The sequence below is a fragment of the Candoia aspera genome, chromosome 1, assembly GCF_035149785.1.
Source record: "Candoia aspera isolate rCanAsp1 chromosome 1, rCanAsp1.hap2, whole genome shotgun sequence".
NCBI classification, from domain to species: Eukaryota; Metazoa; Chordata; class Lepidosauria; order Squamata; family Boidae; genus Candoia; species Candoia aspera.
In genome coordinates, this window is record NC_086153.1 from 216,681,504 (window position 1) to 216,707,896 (window position 26,393).

General features: G+C 38.0%; 1 protein-coding gene across 1 annotated transcript; it reads left to right on the plus strand.

The window, feature by feature from the left end:
- The first annotated feature begins 1,196 nt into the window (after positions 1-1,196).
- On the plus strand, positions 1,197-23,421 carry LMLN (leishmanolysin like peptidase). The gene is made up of 17 exons (XM_063288746.1): positions 1,197-1,360; positions 2,405-2,502; positions 2,722-2,752; positions 5,507-5,589; positions 5,830-5,947; positions 7,072-7,250; positions 9,432-9,537; positions 10,475-10,569; positions 10,827-10,944; positions 12,033-12,140; positions 15,159-15,235; positions 15,857-15,967; positions 16,115-16,247; positions 19,366-19,525; positions 20,962-21,092; positions 21,599-21,812; positions 22,198-23,421. Exons 1-17 carry the CDS (start codon positions 1,208-1,210, stop codon positions 22,296-22,298), a joined length of 2,016 nt encoding a protein of 671 aa, XP_063144816.1. The 5' UTR covers positions 1,197-1,207; the 3' UTR covers positions 22,299-23,421.
- Positions 23,422-26,393: the final 2,972 nt, after the last annotated feature.

Here is a 26,393-nt window from a genome sequence, read left to right on the forward strand (position 1 = left end):
TTCCCCCGGAAGTGAGATTGACTCCCTCCCTCCTGGACTTTAGGAATCAGCTAAAGACCCAGTTCTGTAATTATGCCTGGGGCGGGAGAGAGAGTAGCCATTCCTGGGGATGGTTAGTTTCTTAGAAGGACCCAGGTCTGCCTGCAAATCATAAAGAACTTTTAGCCATCGAGGTTTTTACTATATTTATTGTATCTGTATTATAGGGTTTTATAGTTATGTATTTTTATCTATGTTTTATTGTAAACCACCCAGAGTCCCTTTTGGGAGATGGGCGGTGATAAATTTGATTAATAAAATAAATAAATAAAGGCTTTTTATGTAATTGTACAGTATTATATTATTGTTGTTTTCTTCTGTTGATTTCATATGATTCTGTGGTAAACTGCCAGGAGACAGTTAAAGCCAGCGTTACTGTATACACATTTGATAAATAATAAAATAACTAAATGAAACTTGAAGCGCAGGAAGAATAAGGGCAAACTTAGGATCAACTAAAACAAATCCCACCTCAAACACCTGTTCTTCAAAACAGAAGCTGCAGAGGAAATTTCCTATAAACCAAAGGATGTTTCCAGATGAGTTGCAAAAACATAAGGGTATAATCTGATTAAAATTGAGATAATTGTCTACAAAATTTGGTTAGGAAAACACCTAACGAGTTGCATAATACAAATGTGTAGCGGTAGCGTTTGGAATTAGATTCCAACAAGTTGCTTCGGAGGAGTACCACCTACATGCAACATGCAGGACATGAATCTTCTTTTTCTTCAGCGTACATTCGATGGGCAAAGCACAGGATCGAATTTATTTGAGGGTTAGCAAATTCAGAAGTACAGTAAGGGTACTAAACAGTGGGAAATGTTGTCCTGTTCGTATTAAAGAAGCCCCCTGTGTGCACGTGGTAGTAGATTTCTGCCCGTCTCATTCAGCACCATTCAATCCAGCTAGTCAGCAGGTAGCGCCCGCAATCCGCCGGCGGCAAGAGTGCGCGTGACGTCGCGACGTCGCTCACCTTTCCCTTGGCCTTTCTCCGCGCACCCCAGCGGCCCAGCTCCTTCTATCTCCGCCCATCTGTGCCGAGGTGTGACCAATAGCATTAATACTACTATAATTCCGCGCTTTCCTATTGGCTTTCAGGAGCGGCACACTTTCACTCCGGCTCCGAGACCTTGGAGGTAGGGGACTCGGGAAGGAGGAGGCTAAGATGGCGGCCGCCTTGGCGGTTCGGGAAGTTTTCCTTTCTTCCAGCCTGTTCTTGGCTTTCCTTGTTTTGGCTGAGGTGCTTTTGCTGGCTCACGGCTCAGCTTTTAGCATCACTTCTCCTTTCTGTCACCACCGCATCCCCAGTGCCAGGGAGGTGAGGATCCTGGGGGAAGAGGGAGGCAAAATAGTCCGAACAAGGGAAAAGATGGGCTGAAGTGCGGTGCTGAAGTCATACATTACATTTTTGTATGTTTTTCGTTTGCTGGTTTAAGTGTAGCAATATTCAGAGTTGCTCCCTCGTTGCTTACATCGTAGTTGTGACTTAATTGACTGAATAACGGGTACCGTTTTAAAAAATTTTCTCCATCCCGCACCTTTAACAGGGTTTGTTTGGAAGTACTGATAAACAATCTAAGTCATCATAATTTACTTATACACAGGAGTCAACATAATTTATACACACACACACACACACCTGCTCTCATTTTAGATTATTGAGTCAAATCGTGTAAGAACCAAACAGTCACTAATAGAATAAGAACCACATTGGAAAACATCATTTCCAGGTTCATGATACCTATGGGTTGCAAAAGAAAGGGCTGAAACAATGCGTTTTTAACTGTTTATTCTAAAACATTAGATCAATGCAGTCCATGGTAGCTTGCTTTTAAAGTAATAATCCCATGCCAGTTTACCTGAAAGTAAGCCCCATTACATCTAGTTGTTTTCATTGCTGAGTTCCATTTCACCAGTATGCTTTATTTGTCAGGCTATTTTTGTGAAAATTTCAAATACATTTCACAGGAAAATATGAAAATGCAAGGCTGCATTTTAGGAAGTTGACAAGTAATTTGAAAACTAAAAGCAAATATCTTCATTTAAAAATTGGTTCATAGATACATTTCAGAAACCTTGCCTATATAATTGTGGTGTATAATAGAAAATAGAAATAATAGATATGGGCTTTGCAGCCAAAGAATAAAATAAAGCTTTTACATACAATGTATCTGATTAAAATATGTTCTGTATTCCTCAAATGTTACTAAGGAATAAGGCTCATTGAGCTTATTAGGAAGAGAACACAAAGCAATTGGACTGTATGCATGCTTCAGTTCAAATATAAACATGGTAAAGTATAAGAATTGTAAAAGTTTAATTATAAAAGCAGTTTTATTAAATGCACTTATCCTTCAAACAGGTTATTTACAAAGTTTATCTTAAAGAAAATCGAGTTATGAAAAGAAACATTAATGAACAGCTAAGAATTAAGACTGTATATGACAGAAGTGTTGAGGAGTAAGTATAATAACAGCCTTCCAAAACTCTTATTGTTAATGGGAATAGCCTTTCATTTCCCTCTCCAAACAAGTAGCTAAAACAAATGTCAACTAGTAGCAAAGGGGAATGGGGCTCAGCTGGCTTTATGGGAAGTGAAGGGGACTAGAAATTTGTTTAGTAACAGTGCTTTATGAAGATTAAAAAAAAAACTCTCCTAACTGCTCTCTCTCTTCATAGATTGCTCCCTGAAAAAAAGCACCTTATAAAGGTAATATACTTACTTCTTGCATCCAGTTTTCTTATATAAAGTTCTGGCTTAATTATTCTGGGCCAAGGTCTGTGTGATTTATGCTTTCAAGGGTGAGTCCTACCTTGCCTGACATCTGAAATTGTTTTAGGAAATTACGGCAGATATAGTGTGACTTGGTTCACACATAATGCTAAGTCATAATGTGGTTTCTTTGTTTTTGTCTTAAAACAGTGTATGGACCAGGTCACTCTACCTTGTTTAATGAAGCACAAATATAATATCTTAATCGTGATTAAGATGTCAGCAATAAGCTATGGACTTGCAGTTTCTCATTTCCTTTCTTTACTCCTTGCTTGTGCAGATGCCATTTCATTTACGTCCAGATTTAGCAAAAGTCATAATATGGTTAGGACTAATTTGTTTCTATCCCAGAACTTGATGTACAATTAAAAAGAATTTTTAGTTTGTGCAGAATTTCTTCTAACGTTCCAAAAACAAAAGTTTGCTTCTATAGATAATATAAATACAGTGACCTCTCACCATCTGTGAGTTTACCATACGCAAATTTCAGTGTTTGTGAGAATTTTTCTGTATACCAGTTTTCCTTGAGCAATTCCCCAAAATTTGAGTATCTGCAATGTCAAGAAAGATCCATCAGAGATGGTGCATGCTGGATGCAAAGGTGAGTTGAGGATGAGAGGTGGAGGGAGAACAGCCATGCAGTCTGATCTCATTTTAACTCAGGTGCTAAGAAGAACCTAGCAGGCTGGTTTGAAAACTTGCAGAAATGTTCTAGTTTTCATAACATGAAATTGGCCAGAGCGGTGGCATCAGCAGATCGTGAGACAGTCAGATTTCTTCTGCCAGATTAAAGCAGATAAAAGAAAAACTTATTTCTATAAACCAGTCTCTAATGCCCATGAAATGGACTTCTTCTGGAAGCACGTTCTTGATCACAGTTTCATTTCCAAAGAGGTAAAAAGAGCACAGGATTTCACAGCTGCCAGAGCAAGCTAACACTTCTGATATGGGAAAGTTATTCAGGAAATTTTGTGGTAAAACCTGTGCTGTTATAGTTAGCCCTTAACCTTTGTGCTCTTTAAGGGTAAGAACAAGAGTCACCTTCTCATTAACTGGAGAGCAAATAGAAAAGCATGGGTAACTGCTGTGTCTTCATGGACTGACTCAAGAACAGTTTCAGCTATGCAGTAGACCACTATTTGAAAAACAACCATTTAGTTTTCATGGTGTTGCTGATTCTTAATGATTTTCACCATTCTGGGACAAATTATTATTTGCTCATACGAATATTGAAGTAGTGTTTCTTCTTCCAAACATCACCTGACATCTTCAGTCCATGGATCAAAGATGCACATCATCTGTTTGAGTATATTATTGATATAATCAACAATAATGCAAATTTGACTTTAAATGATGCATGGAAAGAATATGCCATGGCTTATGCACTATCATTACAGAATCTTTGGATGAAATAAAACAAACCACCTTTAATGCTGCTTGAGAAAATTTTAGTTGAAGATTGTTAATTATTTCACTAGTTGTAGAGGAGGTAAAACATGGTCCTTCTGTTCAAGGACTGGTAGGTGAGGGATTTGAACATATGCAAGTAAGTGATGTTAATCAGCTCTTGGATTTCCATTCCCAAGTGCTAAGTGAAGATCTCCTAGAGTTTATTGTTTTGTCAAACAGCGATGAAGAAAACCAGGAAGTAGATGCAAAAATGAAGCTGACTTTATCAGATTTAATTCATCCAACTTCACAAATGGCAAGGAAAACAGTATTGGCAGTCTAGTTCAATCCTACATTCAGTATCAGCAGAAGCTTCACAGACTCAGTACAGATACTTCGCTGTATTAAAGTCAAGAAATAAGTTGTATATACACAGTAGATCTTCCTGTTGCAGAACAAAAGAATCAAGTGTTATGTATATGTCAGCACCAAGGTTTAAATCCTGGCCATTTTTTCCTACCCTTTTGAGTCAGTAGAATTTTGGCTGTTCTTTTTCCTGCCTTGAAGTTGGAGACATCTATTTCATGTTTATGCAATGATTTGGTCTGACCTGAGAATCATTGATTCCCACCTCATCAGTTTCAGCCCTTACACAATTGCAGCATGTGACCAGTTTGGCTGATGAAGTGATGGAAATTGATCATTTTATGAAATGCACCATGAAGTTTAAAAGAATGATGAACAATATCCTGGTGCTGTTAAAAGAATACAGAAAGAGTTAAAGAAGCAAAAGTAGGTAGGCAGCTATTCATCTTTCTTCAAAACTCTTATTTCAACATCAGAGCCTGACTCAACCATCCACTAGTAGATACAGTATAAAAAGACAACATCAGTAAAGGTAAGAATCTTTTCAAGAGTGCCAGTATTCTAAAATATACAGTGTGCTTCTCTGGACTATTCTTTTTAAAATCTCTTTTATTGTTTTCTGATGTTATTGTTTTACTTTATTATAGATTTGGCACATAATATCTTTGAGGTCTTTTATCAGGTAGAATTGTTTCCCATCCTAAAATCTTAAATTTACCAACTACAAATTATCCAACTGTGACAGTTTTTTATGAAAGGAACCCTTGCAATTGATGAGTTACTGTATCTTTTAAAATAAAACTAAGTTATTCCATTGAGTCCATAAGCTATAAAAATATGCTTAGAAGGTCAGAGTTTTGACTTAATTTCTTAGAAGCTGATCACATTTTTTAAAGTGTCAAATCCTTTCTATTGTTTTATTTTTCTTTTGTTTAGAACAAGCTTTTCCCACAAGCCATTTCTTATTTAGAGAAGGCATTTCAAGTTCGGAAACCTATGGGTACTGTCCTGTTAAGTAGGTATGTATATTTTTCAGTATTTTTTAATAGGTAGAATCAGCAAAATCTGTCTTTACAATCCATATTTAGTTCAGCATGGGGTTTTTTACCTCTCAAGTATAAAAGGAGCTCAATTCTGATAAGCAACTTAATGTTCTGACATGAATACTTAATAGCTTTTATAATTAGCATGCTGTTTTGTGTGGGACTATTCTGTGCATTCATTTCACTCACAAATATGTGATTATGATTTAACTGAAGACAGTGTGTAACAAACCAGTATTTAAGGAAGAAGGATGATCCTCACAGATACTGTCGAGAAGCCTGTGCAGAATATACCAAGTGTGGTCCAGTTATAGTACCTGAAGAACACCTGCAGGTAACTCAGCCTTATTTTACAATTTGTAGCTCAGTTCATTTGGGAATATTTATGCTAACATGACATGCATGTATAGTAGCCACCACAATTCCTTCTAGTTAGCAAAAATTGCTAGGAAGAGTGCTAAAACACCTGTACCAGTTTAATTTGCCTGATGCATTTTGAACGTCTGTAGTAAAGAGACTTACTCTTCAAGTTACTTTTCTTTTGCACATGACCAAAGAAGGAAAGCCATGCTGTGACATCTGAGAATCTGAACAAGTGATAGATAGAGGGAAAAACATAACTTCCTGGCCGGATTCATCCATTGCTTTAAACAATAATATGGGCTGGTTGGTTTTGATTTAGCAGGTGATGTGAAAGCAGCCTTGAACTTGAATGCAAAGAAGTCAAAAGCTGTAACAGTACTGGTAGTGTGTTACCATGAATGGGTTTTAACTAGTTTTTCAATTGTTTTCCATTAAGTAAAAAAATATCCAACTCTCTATTATTCTTTTCAGTGTTCACTCACTCACCTAGTTTTCAATAAAGAACTAAAAGCTGAAAAACATTATTTTGTACCAATATGCAAATGATTTTCTCAGATATTTCACATATTTAAATGCCTAATTTTAAATATCTAGTCTTAGAACAGAGGTGGTTGCCAGAATTTTTAAAAATTGTGTGTGTGTGTGTGTTTTTTAAAATGGAAACCCAGAAAAAACCAATTATAAATCTACATTTGAATATTACATTCATTCTTTTTCAAATTGCTTTCTGACCTTTTGGTTCTTTTCAAAGCTCTTGGAGAATTTGGAATCAGTACTATAGAATATTTTGAAATATTCTCCATAACACTAATTGTCCACTTCACATTTCAGTTCTTTGGGAAGTAGATACATGCTGCATATCTATTGTCAGAATCATGAAGTAAATTTAGTGGCCTATGATGTTGACATGTACTAGGATTCATACTCTCTTTCTTTGGCTATAAGCAGTAGTACAAAAACTTAAAAATAATTAGTACAAAAACTTAATCTAAATGTTTCTTCAGTCTAAGGAAGAATAATGGCAATTTATTTTTATATATATAGTTAATAGTTGAAGACCATTTGAAACTGATTTCTTCAAATGTAATGTCTTAGCAATGTAGGGTATGTAATATAAATGGATGGAATTGTCAACCTGTTGGCAAAGCAGACCAGGAAGGTGTTCGAGATGCTGATTTTGTACTGTATGTTAGTGCTTTGACTACTGAAAGATGTGGCCAAGAAAGTATCATCGCATATGCAGCATATTGTCAACTAGAAGCAGATACGGACAGGTAATCTCCAAGCTAACTTTGATGAATAAACAGATAAAATGTTCTGAAAATATTTAGTTATGACTTCGGTTGATTAGCTTGCTAATCATGATTACCCAAGTTGATCTGGGTTGGTCAAAATGCATAACTGAAATTGTCCACTTCATATTTCAGTTCTTTGGGAAGTAGATACATGCTCCACATCTATTGCCAGAATCATGAAGTAAATTTAGTGGCCTATGAAGTTGACATGTACTAGGATTCAGTACGATGTGACCCAGGGGATTGATCAAATTTATCCCAGGGCAAGGATAGTGAATGATCTGTCGTCAGATCTACCAGCTAGTCTTCACAGCTGTCTCTTTTTCCAAAGTCAGGGTTTCCCAATCTCAGAAAATTTGGTTCAGGAGGTGGACTGTGGGGAGCTACAGATCTCAAGTATTTCCAAACTGATCAGAGATTTATCTGCATGTATTCTGTTTTAAGCAATGAAAGCGGGGGGGGGGGGGGTTCAGCCAAAGAGTCAGAAAGACATAAATACCTACCACACTCACTTGTACCCTGCTGATCTTCAGCTGATAATGTGTTGTTCTGTGATTACACTGCAGGAAAGGTCAGACAGAACCTTCAGTGAAGAGAACAGCAGGAAACAGGATTCCAAGTGAGTCCTGCTGGCTGAGTTTTTCCCATGTTAGAATAATAGGAGAATAATATCCCTGCAATGCTCTGAGGGTTTACATCAGAAGCCACGCTCTATAGCATAATGATATAGTGATCTCCATGTGGTGCTCAGGGGGGCCAGTTGGCCTGCAGAATCTCCCATGGCTCCATGCTTCCTGTCCAATTGATATTTTTATATTTAAAAAAAAAAAGGCAGACCACCATTCTCCAGCATTTATTCCCAGAATCTGCTGGCCCTCAGATGCTATGTACATAATAGTTGGCTGCCGCACAGTCTTTGTTTAGAAATATGCTCATCTGCCTAGAAAAGGACAAGAGTGTTAAGGAGCATCCTGCAAGATGAGGTTATATTCAGGTAGCATTTGTTCTATTTAACTGCTTATGTATCTCACAAGCTATATGTTTATTCCTGGTAACTCTGTTGCAAAAGCACCTATAAAAGCTCTTTATTTTACCTCTATTTATATTATTTATTACTGTATTTTATTCTGTGTATTTTATGGTTATGGTTTTTAATTGATTGTTGTAAACCTCCCAGAGTCCCCTGATGGGGGGAGATGGGCGGGAACAAATTAGATAAATAAACAAACAAACAAACATCATGTCAATATTTAAAGATTCCCACAGACCAAAAAGGTTGAGGCCTAGTGATACAGTGATTGTGCTGTTGCACTACGACTTTCCTCCTATCTTCATGGGGTTGTTATGAGGAAAATAAATCAGGAATTAGTGTGTGTAAACCATTTAGCGCTTCGGGAGGAAAGACGTGATATCAGTCTAATTGATTAATTGTTAATGAGAGCCAGTTTGGTGTAGTGGTTAAGGTATCAGGCTAGAAACCAGGAGATGGTGAGTTCTAGTCCTGCCTTGGGCACAAAGCCAGCTGGGTGACCTTGGGCCAGTCACTCTCTCTCAGCCCTAGGCAGCAGGCAATGGCAAACCACTTCTGAAAAACCTGCCAAGAAAACTGCAAGAATTTGTCCAGGTAGTCTCCGAGAATTGGATACGATTGAACAGATTAAAAAAAAATTAACTGTTACAAGATCTGTAGCCTGATTTCTGAGTCTGGAGAGAGAAATGTTTTGCTTAGGGTTCATCCTCTGAGGATCATAGGCTGTGTCTATTGGTTGAGAAAGTCCTAAATCTGAGAATTACTTATTTATGGCCTGTGTTGCTAGTTGTATAACCAGTGTTGAGTTTTTTTTATCAGCACAGTGAAAAGTGAGTATCTCTGTTTTAAGAGCTCAATAAAATAGATTTTTGATAGGAAAGTCTATAGATAAAATCTGAAGATGAACTATAGTAGTCCATGCATAAGTACCATAAATTGAGAGAGAATAATTTGTCTCTTTTCTCTGTTTATATTCCAGTGATTTGTTGTTTGCATGTGAAAAGGTTACTCCAGAGACATTTTGTATATAAGACCTTTGTAGGCTATGATGATACAAAGCATTGACATGTAATAATGATGCTTAGCATTTTTAAGGTCCTCATTTTGTATAATCTATCACTATTTTCCAGACCAATTGCAGGATATGCTAATCTGTGTCCAAATATGATTTCAACCCAAGCACAGGAGTTCACTGGCATGTTGTCTACAGTGAAACATGAAATTATTCATGCTTTGGTAAGAGCTGGTACTTGGTGCTGTGTTTATAAAATACTGCAAAGAAAGATTTCTAAGAAATTTCCAAGAATTTGTACTAGGGCTGAAAAAACTGAAAAAGTATACAAGATAAATCACAATATCCAGATCTCTATAGCAGGCACAAAATTAAAAGAGGAGGAGGAAGAGGGTGAAAATCGATACTGATTGTGAACATTTAAACATTCAATATCATTAGCATTTTTTGGTTCTCTCCAATTCCCTAACCTGTCTTTATGCTTTTTCCCATTCACCATTTTTCCTCAATGTCTTGCCTTTGAGATTGCCTAAAGAAGGCATTGCCGTAATACTTGGTTTGGAATTTAACGTATTAGTAATATTTTCTCCATGCTGTACTATGCTAGAATTTTTGTGATGGTTGTGTTTTTGTGGACTTTTGTGATACTTTGTGTTTTTGTGGACATTTCATATACAGGTAGTCCTTGCTTAATGACTGCCCTGTTTAGCAACTGTTCAAAGTTACAACAGCACTGAAAAGTAACTTTATGACTGGTCCTCACTCTTATGACCACCACAGCATCCCACGGTCATGTGATTTCCATTTGCGCGCTTCACAGCCAGCTTCTGACAAGCAGAGTTGATAGAGAAGCTGGCAGTAAAGTCACAAGTTATGTTCATGTGAGGTCCTCACATGAATTGGACTGTGGGTGATTCACTTAACAACTGTAGCAGAAGTGAGGTGGTAAGGCTGTCACAGTTATGTGATATCTTGTTTAATGACTACGTTGCTTAGTGTAGTCCCAATTATTGCTGGTCCCAATTGTGATTGTTAATTGAGGACTACCCTTCGTATGTGTGCGTATCTATTTTCCTTTCAGGCAATTTTCTGTCAGAATTTGTTGTGGGTGAAACATGCTGATAATATGTAATGTAAACTACTTTTGGGGTTCCATTTAAGGGTTTCTCTGCTGGACTTTTTGCATTTTATCGTGATGATGATGGAAATCCTTTGACTGCTAGATACGCAAATGGATTGCCACCATTTAATGAAAGGTATGTACTGACTTTTGTAATCTTTACAAAAGTAATTTCACTGAAGGGGTACTTGTGGGTACGATTAAAAATAATTCTTCTGTAAATAGCTTAATACTGCTTGCTTGCTGGGTTTTCAGTGGTAATTGCATATGAAGTCAGTTGTCATGAATACACAATTGCTACCTTGCTAATATATTCAGTAGTTGGCAGTCAATGTATTGATCATCTTAAGAACTGATCCTGCATCCCAGTTATATCAGCTGTCTTCCTTTCAGCCTTGGTGTATATCAGTGGAGTGATAAAGTTATACGTAAAGCAGTAAGATTATGGAATGTGCGAGATAATAACATTTTTCATCATAATATATTCCTTTTGGTAACTCCTAAGGTAGCTGTAAGTATTATTTTTATTTTCTTTCACAAAAAACTGAGCTGGTTGTATAGACACTTAGTTGCAAATACCAATGGAAGCCAGGTTGTACATGTTAAGATTCAGCCCTTTTATTCAATCTCTGACAAAAATGTTTTCCCGTATTGTAAATTTACTCCCCAAATTGGTTTAACTTGGAAACAAATCCCTGTGAGGTTCATGGATCCTCTGGGTGACAAGAGAAGAGAAACCAGGAAATATACCTGTAGATGCATATTCTCCAAACCCTACTGTCCTTCAGACACTGCCATACAATATGGAAAGAATATTAATGACACACACACACACCCTGCAATTTTCCATGGCAGTGTTTCTCAACCTTGGCAACTTTAAGATGAGTGGACTTCAACTCCCAGAATTTCCCAGCCAGCCATGCTGGTTGGGGGATTCTGGGAATTTAAGTACCATCATCTTAAAGTTGCTAAGGTTGAGAAACACTGTTCTATGGCAAGGACAAGCAAATTTGTCAATCTTTTAGGTGTTGTTAAACTAGTTCTGCCAGCATCCCTTATCATGCTCTGTGCTTCCCAGGGCTCCTGGGAGTTAAATTGAGGAACATCCAAATTGCCACATACTGTTATGTCTGAAAAAGGTTCTGGGAAAGTTCTTTCACTTCTGATGCTGAGTACCACACTGATGGTGTGGAATATTGCTGCTTCTCTTAGCTTATGGTGAATTTTTAAGGGTTCAATTGTGTTTGGATTATTAAATATTTATGTATTTTCCTGCTCTCTGTAATTTATAATGATTTTAAAAATTGAATCACTGCTAAATGCTTCAGAATAATGTACTGGGTGTGTGTGTGAGGCTGTGGGATCTGTCACAGAAGAACATACTCTTTCTCTGGTTTCTGAGTGGTATGAATTTAAACTAATATTTCTTGGTTTTACTGAAGTATGAGAGCATCACAGTGTTCTCTCATTAAAACTCCTGGCTGGATAAAGTAATGTTTTGTACATAATGTAAACTTTATGTGTAAAATGAAATAGACTTTATTTTGAAATAAATATTTTGCTAAATGAGATTGAGATTTGTCTAATACGTTTCCAAAGGAGGAGGCACGAAAGCATTTTGACTGTCCAATTTTAGAAGGAATGGAACTTGAAAATCAAGGTGGCATGGGCACAGAGCTTAATCATTGGGAGAAACGGTTATTGGAGGTTAGTATATTTAATTAATATGTAGATATATGTGGGGTTGTTACAATATGAAATTTAGGCTCTGGAATCTCAACCGGTTTTGTTTCTAGTATTAAGTAGTAGTAGAGCGACTCAAGAATGTTTAGAATTATTTTTTATTGATCAGTGCAGCCAGAATGAATACAGGTATACACCATTAGGTAAAAACTAAACACCACCAGATAACATATTCTATTCTTTTCCTCCATACCCAGACTTATTTAATTCCTTTATTTTGAAGGTTGTGGAGAAAAATTCTGTATTACTCTGTAAATAATACAAAATTGGCTGTTTGGTATGAGAAGGAAAGATGCAGATACCTTTGTCAAAATACCTGGCCAGGAGTGAAAGGTCATTTATATCTTCTAATTTATATTAAATCAAGAGAAGCATTCACTATAGTAACTACAGTATCTTAATTTAGATTCTCCATTGTGGAGTCCTTGGTGCTCTCTGAGTCTTGTTGTTTTCTTGCAGATGTTTCATTGCCAGACTAGGCAACACCTTCAGTGCAAAGAGGGAGTGGGCCTTGCTCTCAGTTTATATACTGTGGCTTGCCCTGCTTGTGTTGGTAGGGGTGTTGTTCTCTCCTTGGGAGTTCTTTGATTGAGCTGTTGTTTGCTGCTTGGTTGATTGCCTGAGTTAATAGTTCCTTGATTTGGGTGTATTGTCCTGTTTGATGGTTCATCTGGTGTTAATCCTAGTGTTGATTTTTGCATATCTGGGTGTTGATTGCTGGCAAGGGAGTGTACTGGTCTTTTGGCTTTTCTATTGTCTCTTTTGAATGGTATGTAAATGTTGTTTACCTCTATGTGTCTGTTGATGGCTGCTTTGAGTGCCAGGCTTCCAGGAATTCTCTGGCATTTTTGGATTTGGCTTGGTTTAGGATGCTCATCATTTCCCAGTTGAAACTATGGTTGAGTCTGTCCATGTGTTGTGAGATTAAGGAGTTCTCATCGTGTCTTCTGACTCCTAGTTGGTGTTCGTGGATGCGCTCTGCTAGTCTTCTGCCTGTCTGTCCTACATAGTGGCTGTTACAGTCTTTGCACTGTATGTTGTAAATAACTCCTGTTTTTTTTTCTTGGGCTATGGGGTCTTTTGGGTTGCTTGATATGTTTTGAAGAGTTTTAGTTTGTTTATGTGCTATGGTGATGCCATGTGGTTGTAACAGTCTGTTGGTGGTTTCTGAGATGTTTCTGATGTATGGCAGTGTTATCCTTTTCATAGTTTCCACTGGTTGGGTTGTAGTGGGTTGGGTGGTGAGGCACTTTTTGATAAAGTTGAGCAGGTATCCGTTTTGTTGGAAGATGCTGTACAGATGATCTTTTTCTTTTTTCTGGTGTTCTGGGTTGCTGCAGTGTGTAAGTACTCGTCTGAATAATGTTCTTACGTAGCTTCTCTTGTGGGAGGTTGGATTGTTACTTTGGTAGTGGAGCACTTGGTTGGTGTGGGTAGCTTTCTGTAGACTTGTGTTTCTAACTTACCATCATTTCCTCTACTGATGAGGATGTCCAAGAATGGTAGTGAGTTGTTGTTTTCTTCCTCCCTTGTGAATTTTATTCCATTAAAGATGTTATTGATGGTTTTGTGGGTTTCTTCCAGTTGTTTCTTTTGTATTATGACAAAAGTGTCATCTACATACCAGATCCATACTTTGGGTTGTATGTGTGGGAGTGCTGTCCTTTCCAGATGCTGCATTACAATCTCTGCTATAAGTCCTGAAATCGGTGATCCCATGGGTGTTCCTCTGATCTGTTAGTATATTTCTCCATCAAACTGAAAGTAGGTTGTAAGGCAGAGGTTGATGAGGTCCATTATCCTGGGTATTTCTATTTTGGTGTATTTGGCTAGGTCAGGTGTGTTGTGCAGAACTGTAGCCATGGATTCTTTCGCTAGTGCCCGGTCTATGGATGTGAAGAGAGCTGTAACGTCGAAATGATACCATGATCTCATCTTCTTCTATTTTTATGTTTTTGATTTTCTGGAGGCACTGTAGTGGGGAGTTGATCGGATGTTCACTCTCCTCTGTGAGGTGTCTGAGTTTCTTTGTAAGCTCTTTAGCTATGTTATATGTGGGAGTCCCTGGTAATGATAGGGTTCAAGGCTCAGAGAGCACCAAGGACTCCACAGTTCAACCCTGAGCTACAAATATTCGCTTAGATTTGCCATTCTTCCATTTAGCTACTCTGTTGTTCCATTTCTTACTATAAGAAAATAAGCTTGGATGTAATTTAAAGATAACTGCTTGATATCACAAGAGCAACTCCTAATTTCTAATCACTTTACTGATTCTGTACATTAAATACATTCATCACTTCTCGGCCCTTTGGCTAAGATCAAGTGTGCAATACATTCTTATAGAACGCTGAGCCAGGTCTAGCATTATATATTAAAGGTAAAGGTTTCCCTTGACATTAAGTCCAGTTGTGTCCGACTCTATTACTTAAAGTATTATTCATGGCTTGAGTCACAGATGGTCAGACAAAGCGCTCATGGTAACTTATTACTGTTCCTTTTCTTTCTCTGGTTGATAGCCTAATTTTGCAAAAAAAAAATTTCACTTTTAAAAGAAAAAGTAGTGGATAGATCAGAGTCATAACCACTTTCCCATTTCAAATTACACATTGCAACAGACGCTGTGGCTGTTCCTTTCTCCCAGCTCTGAGTTAACAATCCAGATTCAGAAAATATACAAGGCTGTGTCTGATTTATTTAAATTTCCTATCGATCATGGATCAAAATTATGATTTAGGCACTCCTTCTTAACCATAGTTTATCCCATGGTCCAGATTCATATGTCACTGTAGGTCTAATTATGATCTGGTTTAACATACTATGCAATGCGAGTCACTTTGATTATTAAGTTAATTAAATGGGCTTCCTTATTGGCAAAAATATTATATTTCTCTCCCATCTCTTTGCTTCCCACAAAATGCAGGGCTGTTTTTCTGTTCAGTCACTTTCCTGAGGCTAACTATTATTGATGTTGGTTAATTCCAGAATGAAGCAATGACTGGATCACAAACACAGAATAGAGTCTTCTCCCGGATTACTCTGGCATTAATGGAAGATACTGGGTAAAAATGATATATTGTAGTTATAGTGGAATCACTTAAACAGTGGTGTATTTTTTTCTAAATTACTTCCGAAGTGTTGCAAAGCCCTAGTAAGGAAACAAGAGAAAATACTTCTTAACAAGCTATAATTGTCATGGATTTCCCTGCACTGTTGGAAATGCATAAAAAGACATGGAAGAGAATAGCAACAGCTAATGGAATGGTACCTAGTCACGTAAAGTTGAACTGTCTGTATGGTGGATTTTGTGCTGGCTGTTGCAACACATTACCAATGGTTTGTAGCCCAAAAAAACAGACAAATTACTTCCAAAGTTTGCAAAGCCCTAGTAACGAAACAAGATACTTCTTAACAAGCTATAATTGTCATGGATTTCCCTGCACTGGGAAATCATTATTATTCAGTAATCTATATTCTAATTATTTGCTCACCTATTAGAATATATATTTCTGAATAAGTCTGAGTATTGAGAAGGAGAACCAGGAGTCTTGGACAACATAATATAGATGCACTCTTTGCAACCTAATAATCCCTAAGGTTATTAACAGTTTTGATTCTTTATTGTTAATGGTTCAGAAAGTTGGACTCTAAAGTACCATTTCCATTTCAACATATTTTTGCAGCTGGTATAAAGCCAATTACAGCATGGCAGAAAAACTAGAATGGGGTCGAGGAAAAGGCTGTGACTTTGTGATGAAAAGCTGCAAGTTTTGGATCAATCAGAGACAGAGAAAGTAAGAATAATATACATAGACTGCATGTTCATTGATGGCCCTGAAATCACCCTTATACATTAACAATAGCACATAATGATTAGTGTTTATTAATACATTGTGGCAAGTATATAAAATGTTAACTGCTGTTCTGTTTTTAATCTTAAGAAAAGAACCAGTAGCCCCATACTGTGACACTCCGAGGAGTAATCCATTACAATTAACCTGCAGGCAGGACCAAAGAGCAGTAGCGGTGTGCAATTTGCAGAAGTTCCCTCAACGGTTGCCTCAGGAATATCAGGTATGTTATAAGACACATAAAACAAAAGTATGCTCGTTCTTCTGAATTAATAGCCTTATTCAGAAGCAGTGTTAAAACAAAGGCTGTATTCATGCAGTGCACTATGCCATGGTTTATTTATTAAGCCACAATTACTTTGGTTTCATAATTGCCTCATGTCCTGCAAAGGCTTGAGCCATTCATAGTACCCTTCCATCTCCTCACAGTTGGGCTGATTTTGTCCAATGGGGGAGGGGTTTAAGAGGCAAAATGGATGCTTTAAGGCTCTGCCAGGCTCAGGACACCCATTTTGCCTCTTAAAACCACTGAATGCTAAAAATAGGGAAAAAAAATATCCCAGCCAAATACCATATTGCTTCAAAGAGCAGGAAGAGAAAATGTAGTAGGTCAAAAGGAGTATCTTCCCCTCTTATAAACTGTACTGATTAGGTTCAAACAATATGAAAAGCCACAAACCGACATTCTCCATTTTCATGTACTGTGTTGTGTGAAGCTAGGTTTAATATAAGGGTATCCTTTGTCTTCTAATAATATTATGGGGGCATCCTTTGTCTTCACCATCCCTGCCCTTCGGCTACTCTTCCAGCATAGCCAAAAAAGGGTTTAGATCAGTTTTTTTTAAATGAATCCAATTTTTTTCTTCTGAACTTAAAGGAACTGAAATCTACAGTATATAACTATACTTGAAGGAAAACAAGTCAGTCTTATTCATTGGCCATGAAGCTAGGTTGCTTTCATTTTTTTTAATATTAAGTTCTTTTGAATTGAATTGAATAACTTTTTTGATTAATCAAATGACCATATCAGAAAGTTGGGCATCAGCCACGATAAAATATAAAATGTGATACCATAAAACAGCTAAAAACAGTAAAATTAACTAGAATATACTATGTTGAGATAAGATACAATAAAATACGGTAAGATAAAATAGAGATAAAATTGTAAGATAAAAATGCAGGATGTGATAAAACAAGTGATAAAATACAGAAACAATGTGAGTTTAAATGAATTTGTCACCTTTACATGCCACCCCAATGCGTTCTATAAATTGCGTTCTCAGTTGGACAGCCCTAACTATAAACTTAACCGTTCTATTGACCATATACGTATTTGTGCCCTGGAGGAAGTAACATAGTCTTGTTACGATCCCAGTATGTGGTTCTGTCAATTACTGTCTGAAGGTACTGAGCCCTTGCTGGGGCATATAGCTGGCAGTTAAATAGGACATGTGCAATGTCTTCTACTTCGGGTGCTCCACAAACACATGTCTGCTCAAGGTAAGGCACTTGGTGAAATCGTCCGTATTTGACCATAGAATCTAACTGCTCAAATCTTGCTCTAGTAAGAGCTATCCTATGGTAAGTTCTTTTGAAAAAGGGGAAGAAGGGCAAAAGAAAAGAGAACAAATAGAAAAAAATAGATCATGAGGTGAATAAAGTAGAAATTTACAAGCATCATACAATTAGGTTAAAAATTTCAATATATTTCATTAATTAGCTTTTAATCTTATTAAAGTTAAACTGCATCTAAATAGAAGTTAATCTTATCTAAAGGTCAGCCTGATATGGAAGCATCCTTGTAGCTGCAACAGCAGTGGAGAGGAAAGGTAGGAGCCATCAAGCCATGGTTAGAATTAAATTTGAATACAGCCATTGGCCATAAAACCAAGTTTGCATATTGTGCTAACCCATACTGTGGTTTGTCAGGTTTGGCTTAACCTGTTACAGGAATTCAGCTATTTATTCTTGTTCAGAGAACCATAACTAAACAAAGCACACTTTAGCGCAATATGTGAACATGAGTTCAGGGATGGGTAGCTCAGCTTCCCAAATTTTTGGAGGGGTGCGGCAGATTGTTGGGTGACACAGTGATGTTATCGGAAGGGGCATGGCTGAAATATTTCTTTTTTCCCTCCTTTTCTTATGTTGTTATAAATCTTAGCACATTGTGTTGTTTCAATACATTGATTTTTGTATAATATGTTTAAAAGTTACTAACATTCCGTTATTTAGATAGCTTTGAATATTGAGTAAAGAAAAGAGAAAGAAAAAATACTCTGTCAGTGTTAATTATAATTTAGATGTCAACATTACATGCTTCGGACAATTTTAAGGGTTTAAAAGTAAAAAAATGGGATGGGAAAGCTTCCTTTCCACCCTTATCCCACTTTAGCTGTAGAAAAACACTGCAAAATTGGGCAGCTGAGATTTGGGCATTTTGCATTTCAGCTGCCTAGTCTCAGTGCTCTGGGGCTATTTGTAATCCATAGATCTCATGCTGTCCACCCCTGCCATAGGTGAACCACAGGTATAACAAGATTGCTAAAATATTCATTATTGCTGGAGGAAGCAGAGTGTAGATGTGTTTCGTAATATGCAGGCATAGGAAAGATACAGACTGGGCAAACTGAACATGAGCACTGTACAGTATTATAAAACCATACTTCTACTTGTACTACCATATGTAGATTTAATGTTATACTTCTGGTATTTTCTTGAAAACTTTTTAATGAAATGACAGTAACAAATTGTATCTCACTTCCTAAGCATAGTGCATTGCAACAGCACAAGCTTATATGTCACAACACGAATTCGTAACTTACCAATTTCTAACAAGGCCATTTTCTCTACTAATCGAAATAGGACACTCCATTTGGCATAGATTACATAATATTTTACAAGAATAGAGAAATCTTTATGTGTATTTTGGTATATTGTTGTTAAATACATATATCAATTCATGTTAATGCTTAGGGCTGTTTTTTTGTTTGTCCCTTTGTTTCTTTTTCTGTTTTGATGATGCAACAATGTATTTGTAGGATGGGTGTATATTACATTTTTTAATGTTTTTGTCATTTTTTGTATATTTTGTTTAAAATGGCATTTTTTAAAGTCACAACACAATGTATTTGTCACAACTGTTATTACCAAAAAGTACACAATCTGGGACAGATTTCATTCTGGTAACAATTGCAGCCAAGCTATCTAATTTTCTTTAATTTTAAGATGCTGTCTGTGAATATAATTTCTGCATTGGTGATAAAGATACAGTTACTGCCAGAAGCTGCTATTGTTAAACTTTTCTCTTGCCCTTGCATCTGTAACTCTTCTTTTTACAGTACTTCGATAGTCTGTACGGTGTGTTGCCAGAAGATTTGCCTTATTATGGTGGGTCCGTTGAAATTGCTGACTACTGTCCTTTTAGTCAGGAATTTAGTTGGCACTTAAGTGGTGAATTTCAGCGCAGTTCAGATTGTCGGATACTGGAGAATCAACCAGGTCAGCTGGCTTTGCACTTGATTCCACCTTTGGTCATATCTGGCAGTGTAAGTTTGGCTCAAATATAACATGATATGCAAGGCGGTCCCAGGTCACTCTGAAGGAAGCCCTAGAGCTGAGAGAGAGCAATGTGCTATTTGAATTGTAATAGTCTTGGTATGTGGTCAATGTATGGTGGCATTGCAGAGGTAAACAAAGGACAAATCTTTGAGGGACCTGCTATTTTAATTTTTTTCCCTTCCCTGAAATATTACGTGAGATTTCTTTTACCAGTACTTGAATGTTTAGGATTTGGCAGAAGTGTGCGTCTTCCCTGTGCTGCTTTGCACACAACTTCTCCCTGCCCTAACCATTCCACAAGCAGGGAAGTGCAGAATTTTCCACACATGAACTGTTGTGTGGACAGAATAGCTGGATTTGGGTCACCTGCCCCTGAATCAAAACAGGCAATCAGGTGTTTTGCCCTGTGCACAGAACTGAACAAAGTTGTTTTTCTATGGAAAAAAACAGCCATGCTGAGACTTCAGTGGTGGCTAAGGGAAGAGTGGGCCAGTGGAATGTCGCTTGCTGGTTGCTGTGGAGGGAGAGAAAGAGCAAGGACCACCAGCCTTGCTCTATATGGCCTTGTGCATATTTTATTTCATCCAAAACCCAGAATAACCAAAACGTTCCAGTTCTACCAAATTACAGCTGATCCCAAACAGAATGTGCTGTGGATTGTTATGGGTTTCAAAACAAAACATTTTCCCTGTTTTGTACATACCCCTATTCATATATGTTTCCTGATGGAACAGCTATTATGTTATCAGATCTGGTTCTGTCATCTTCTGTCATTGTAGCTGGGCTTCTATCAAAACCTTTTAGCACCATAGATAGCATAACCTGAATATAGCATTGTTCTGATATCAGTCTGCTGTTATCATGTAAGGGTGCTGCAGAAAGCAGTATCTCCTCTTGGTGTCTTCTAATTAGAAGTTGAATAAATGCAATTATAGTCTCCGCTTGGATGCTTATACATTGCTTGCTCATTTGCTAGAACACTTGATTTGTCAATCAGTGCAAGTATTACAAAGAGAACATAACAATGACTATCAATCATCATTACATAGAAATGCCTACCCATGCTGAGCATATGATGCATCATGGCTATATAATTGCTTTAATAAGTGAATAATGCTGTTAATTTTAAACTTGTCCTTGCTGCATGCCAGTCACAAATCATGCAGGCATTCTTCAAAATGTCACTTTTTCAGAGTTGCCTGCCTAGTGGACAGCCATACACACTGAACAAATGATAAATAAATTTGGTGAACAAGTTAGAAAAACAATTTACTGCCCGCTCTGCTTATGATGTAAATATCCTAATAGTATCTGATAATTTTGTTGTCTCAATAATCTGATAGATCTTAGCAGAAAACTGCATTTGTTTATTGTAGATCCTTTCAGAAACTATGGTGCAGAGAAATATGGGCCAAATTCCATTTGCCTCATTCAGAAATCAGCTTTTGTTATGGAACAATGCAGAAAGAAACTGAGTTACCCTGACTGGGGTAGTGGGTGTTATCAGGTAACTGCAAAATATTTTAATTTAGCTTTGCATTTTGTACTACTGTGTTATATTAAAATAATTAGATTATTTACTTTTTAAATTATTTGTTGCATGTTTTCTATATTGGTGCAAGTATTACATGACTAGACTTTTCTCCGAATGCTGAAGGAAAAATTATTCAATTACTATTTAATTAACTTGTAAAAGAGTTTCTTCTCACACATATTTACATAGTCACTGAACCTTCATTGTCATTTTACCAAATGCATGTGGAGATACCATGTGTTTGGATCATCAAACTTTATGTAAAGCAGTTAATACTAAGGTGAAAAGATAGAATAGGTTATCATTGTTCTTAAAAGGAATTTGGAAAGCACAAATACAGTTTGCATCTTTTTTTCTTTTGATACAATAAGATTGGAAACAAAATACATCACGAAAGGTGCAGAAACAGCTGCAATAATGAAATAGCTTCTCTGTGCAATCTACTTTGTAAACATAACACATCTGATTTTATTCCAAAGGTTTCTTGCTCTCCCCATGGGCTGACTGTTTGGGTCAAGGACATGGCATATTTGTGTAGTCACACAGGTCAAATTCTCACAGTGAATATTCAGATGAATGGATGGGTACATATTGGGAAACTAGTTTGCCCAGCATGCTTGGATTTCTGTGATTTCTGTCCACCTGAGCAAGATCCCCCTCCAATTGCTAATTTAACAAGAGTTGCACCTATTGGTAAGTAAAATCAGTAGAAAACTTTTAGAATTGCACCATTTAGTTACATTTTATTTCTGATCTTCCAATAGCTTGAACCTTACTAAAGTAACATAAGGTTTCAGTCACTTAGGCAGAACTATTGCAGCTATTCTTTGTTGCTCTAAACATTTATGAAGAAGAATAACGCATTCTGATGAAGAGTGGCACATTCACACAAACAACCTTGATTTTCTTATGATTTTCTCATTGTCTTTCATTTGGTAAATTCCTAAATCCCTGAAACATCTCAATTTCTAGCTCTTTTTGAGGGGTGGGGGAGTATTTTAAATGCTCTTCAAAGTACATGAAAAGCATCTGTAGAATTACTATTTTTCTTGTCTTTGTGTTTTTTTTTCTATTTTAGATTTGTGTTCTTGTTCTCCCAGCCTGGTAATAACCCTATGGCTATTGATGGTGAACTTGCTTCCACTACTAACTGGATTTCTTCTGTGTGCATGGAGTTAAAATGTGCATGTTGTTTGTCAAAGGTCCCCTACAGCTGAGTACATCTTGAAGGCAGTTATCCAGAAGAGCTGTCACATCTTCTACCTTTTGCAAGGAGTCCAGCTAGGAAATGCTGACTAAGATGGAGGCAACGCATACAAGGTTATCTTAATGAAGAGTTAGTGTTGACTGAAATGTATAATTTTTACATTGATAACAAATTTGGAGGAACAAATTTGCCAGTACTTTAATGCCTTCTGTTGCCACTATTCTGGATGAACTTTTAATTATGTGCAATTCCCTATGATATAATTTTGTAGTTGGGTTTTTGTTTTGGCATCTTTAGACAAAGATATACCTCAGTTTCCTTTAGTCAAAAGCCATAAAAGTCAGTTGCCATTACTGTCAAGAACAACTCTCCATTACGTATAGAATTCAAAAAGAGCTAGCTTCTTGGCTTTGGTGTAAAGATGCTTCCAGAATTACTCTGTAGACCCTGGGGATTCCGAGTTGTTTCTTCTATGAAGTTTCTGCTGCTCTGAATGAAAACATTTGTAATGATATCTTCATTTTAACAGTAAGCAAAACTATTATTTAATGGCTTTTTTTCTTCAAAGGCTAGAATCATAAGTATACTTGGTGGGATGCAAGCTCCCTTGAACTCAGTTGCACCCAGTATTTCTGAGTAACAGCATTTGGTTGGGCTACATACTTTGTTTCTTACAAGATAATTTGAAGAATTCAATTGTCTTCATCCATAGATGTTTTCCTTGCATTATGAAACATGCAAAGATTGATAACCTAGTATAAATCCCCCCCAGATACCCACCCCACCCCAGTTGACCAAAAAAGATTGAAATGATGACAGATTTCACCATTAGGTTGTAGGGCACAATGCTTAAGGAAAAAAATAGTAGTGATAGCAATTGGAAAACGTAACAGATAACATATGGATTCCTTTGGGGCAAAAATAGAGAGTTCCATTACCAAGGGACCCCATTTGGCTATTGGATGAAAGAGCAGTTAACCTCAATATTTATGCTGGGGATACAAAGACTTAAATATACTGTGGAGTCCTTGGTGCTCTGTGAGCTTTGTTGTTTACTTGCAGATGCTTCATTACCTGACTAGGTAACATCATCAGTGCTAGTGAATACAGGGTTTGCTCCCTGTTTATATAGGCCTTGCCAGTAGTCACAGTATACAGTGTAAGTGTCCTGTCTTGGCTAAGGCACACAAATGCAGGAAGCGGTTGCAACATTTATTTTAATGAACAACAACCAATAAATGCAGTCACACACACAGAGCCCATGAACTTCACCTCAGCTCTGTAAATGTCCCCGTCTGACTAAAGCACATGACACCGGAAGCGGTTATAAATGTTTGGTTTTACTAATAACAATAATTACACAAGTCAGTCTTCTCACACAGCTCCGAGGAGCGAGGTGTGGGGTTAGGGCAAGGCAAGGCATGGGGCAGCTCAGGGTTGGGCTTGGTTTGAAAGTACTGTTTGGCATGGAATCTGGGCAAGGCACAGGAGAGCAGTCCGTTGCAGATCAAAGCAAGACACGGAGAGGCGGTCTAGCATGGAGTCAAGGCGAGGCATAGCGGAACTTCCCGGTGCGGAGTTCGGGCTAGGCGCCAAAGAGCTGTCCGGCACAGAGAGTGAGGCGCGGAGCAGTGGTCTGACGAGGGTTCGTAGCAGGGCACAGAGGAGCAATCTGGCATGGAGTCACAGTTTGACATGGGGTCACGGCTAGGCTCGGAGAGGCGGTCCGGAAATTTGAGGCAAGAAGCAGGAGACAGGCTGAGTGAACAGTTGTCTCCCCCTTCTCTAGCGTCAGGCACTACTTACATCTTTGATTTTCCCGCCATTTGGGTGTGGGAGCAAAACAGGACACTTCTGCGCGCTTTTCCACCCTCCTATCGCGTGTGCTGGGAGGTGGCGATTCCACCCCCTTTTCTTCGCCAGTCAGCAGCTCTGAATCTTGGCGCCCAGGGCTTGGCTCTGCCTTCCTTTCCCACTCAATCTTGGCGCCTTTTTCTCCGCCAATCAGCTGCTCCCAAATCCTTCCCACCTTTTCCACAGTCAACTCCCCCTGCTCTTCATCAGACTCTGACCCCATCCTGACAGTAAATTGCTTACTGAGTAAGTTCCAAGTCCAAAGGGCCAATCACAAGAGTAGCTAAGCAGCTGCGAGTCCAGTAGTTCAGGAACGTAGTCAGTCCGGTTCAGTGTCAAGGCAAGGCACAGGAGATCGGTCCGATTCAGCGTCAAGGCAAGGCTCGGGGGTCAAGCTGGATGAACGGTTGTCTCTGACAACCTCTCTGTGCTCCAGGCTCTCTCTATATAGCTGCCGTCCCAGTGGTGCATGCATGCGCTCAGAAGGGCATGTCTGCTTGCGCGCAAGAAGTTCCATTAACCTCTGTTGATCTGCTCACCTTTCTGCTCTTCTTTCTTGAGTGCTGGGAGGAGGCAGCAGCTCAAAGTCTTTGCTTTCACCAATCAGCGGCGCCTGTTTTTGCTGCTCATTGATCAACCCTGCCTCCCCTGCCTGCTCAGGTTGCCATTCGTCCCCAGCTGTCTGCTCGCCCTCCTCGTTGTCCAAATCAGACTCTGAGCCCAACACCCCTCTCATGACAGTAAGGACTGTAACAGCTACTGCGTAGGACAGACAGGCAGAAGACTAGCAGAGCACATCCATGAACACCAACTAGCAGTTGGAAGGCACGATGAGAACTCCTCAATCTCACAGCACATGGGCAGACTCAACCATGCTTTCAACTGGGAAATGGTGAGCATCCTAGACCAAGCTAAATCCAAAACCATGAGGGAATTCCTGGAAGCTTTGCATTCAGACAAATTAGCCATCAAGAGACACACAGAGATAAGCCACATTTATACACCATTCAAGAGAGACAATAAAAAAGCTAAGAAGGTAAGAAAAAGACCAGGACACATCCTCTCTAGCAACCAACACCCAGATAAGCAGGGATTAACACCAGACAAGCAACCAAGCAGAAAACAATACCCTAATCAGGGAACTACCAAGGAGAAAGCCACCAACACTGGCAGGGCAAGCTACAGTATACGAACTGGGAGCAAACCCCACACTCAGTGGCACTGATGATGTTACCCAGTCAGGTAATGAAATGTCTGCAAGCAAGCAACTAAGCTCAGAGAGCACCAAGGACTTCACAGTTCAACCCTGAGCTACATATATTCTCTTCTATTGGAACTTAAATATACTTCTTACAGGGCACAGATTAATAGTTGTGCCACAGAAAACTGCAATGCTATATAAAAATTTAGTGAACAACTTTTATATTCCAGTTCCCTGGAGAATGAAAAGTGTTCAAGGACATAGTTGTGGTATTCTTTCTTTTAATTGGTGGATGTTGATTTTGCTTTCGAATTGGAAAGCAAATCCTATCTGGTCTTAACGGTGATCCACTGAAAGCTGTGACTGATAGAGATGGTGACTAGGAGTGCGCCTAAAGCCTCCTGTGAAATGTTCCAGTAGAAGCAGGCTAGATCATGTGACTAGATAAGAATCTTGGATGGGACTATCCTAAGAACTCTTCTCTCAAAGCAGAGTATAGTTCCTTCTAAAGGAAAATCTATAATAGTGCCTGTTGGACAACATTTTTTCTACAGTAATCTTTATTTTTAGAAAGCAAAATGGTGAAAATTAAGTGGCTTCTCTCCAGAACAAGCAAAGGCTGACTGAAGAATGTGTGAGAGAATTTCCTTATATTACACGCACTGCATTAGCCTTAAATAAAGGGAAGGGAGGGTGGGGTGGAAGTCATGAGAATAGCAATAAAATATTAGGATTGAAAAACGTGTACACTTTGAATGATGAATAGGAGTTCACTTTCTAATCTAAATGGTTATACAGCTCAAATACTAGGGTGAAACAGGTCTATAAAAATAAGGAATGGAAACTATTTTTATATGTGCAATATAAAACTTAAATAGCGTCTTGTAAGAATGCTTTAAATACTTGAACATTTTTTCCTTGTCTGTCTTGAAGTAAAACAATTGCACTGCATTAGCTTTTTGGTTTTGTAAGTATTTATATCTATGTTAATGTAATGTGGCTATAAAAGTAA

Excerpts from the sequence above, each read along its gene's own strand:
- LMLN (XM_063288746.1), top strand. The coding sequence starts at position 1,208 with ATGGCGGCCGCCTTGGCGGTTCGGGAAGTTTTCCTTTCTTCCAGCCTG. Across the intron at positions 10,945-12,032 it reads TGGTAACTCCTAAGGTAGCT|GAGGAGGCACGAAAGCATTT; the intron begins GTAAGTATTATT and ends ACGTTTCCAAAG. Across the intron at positions 16,248-19,365 it reads GGTTGCCTCAGGAATATCAG|TACTTCGATAGTCTGTACGG; the intron begins GTATGTTATAAG and ends TTCTTTTTACAG.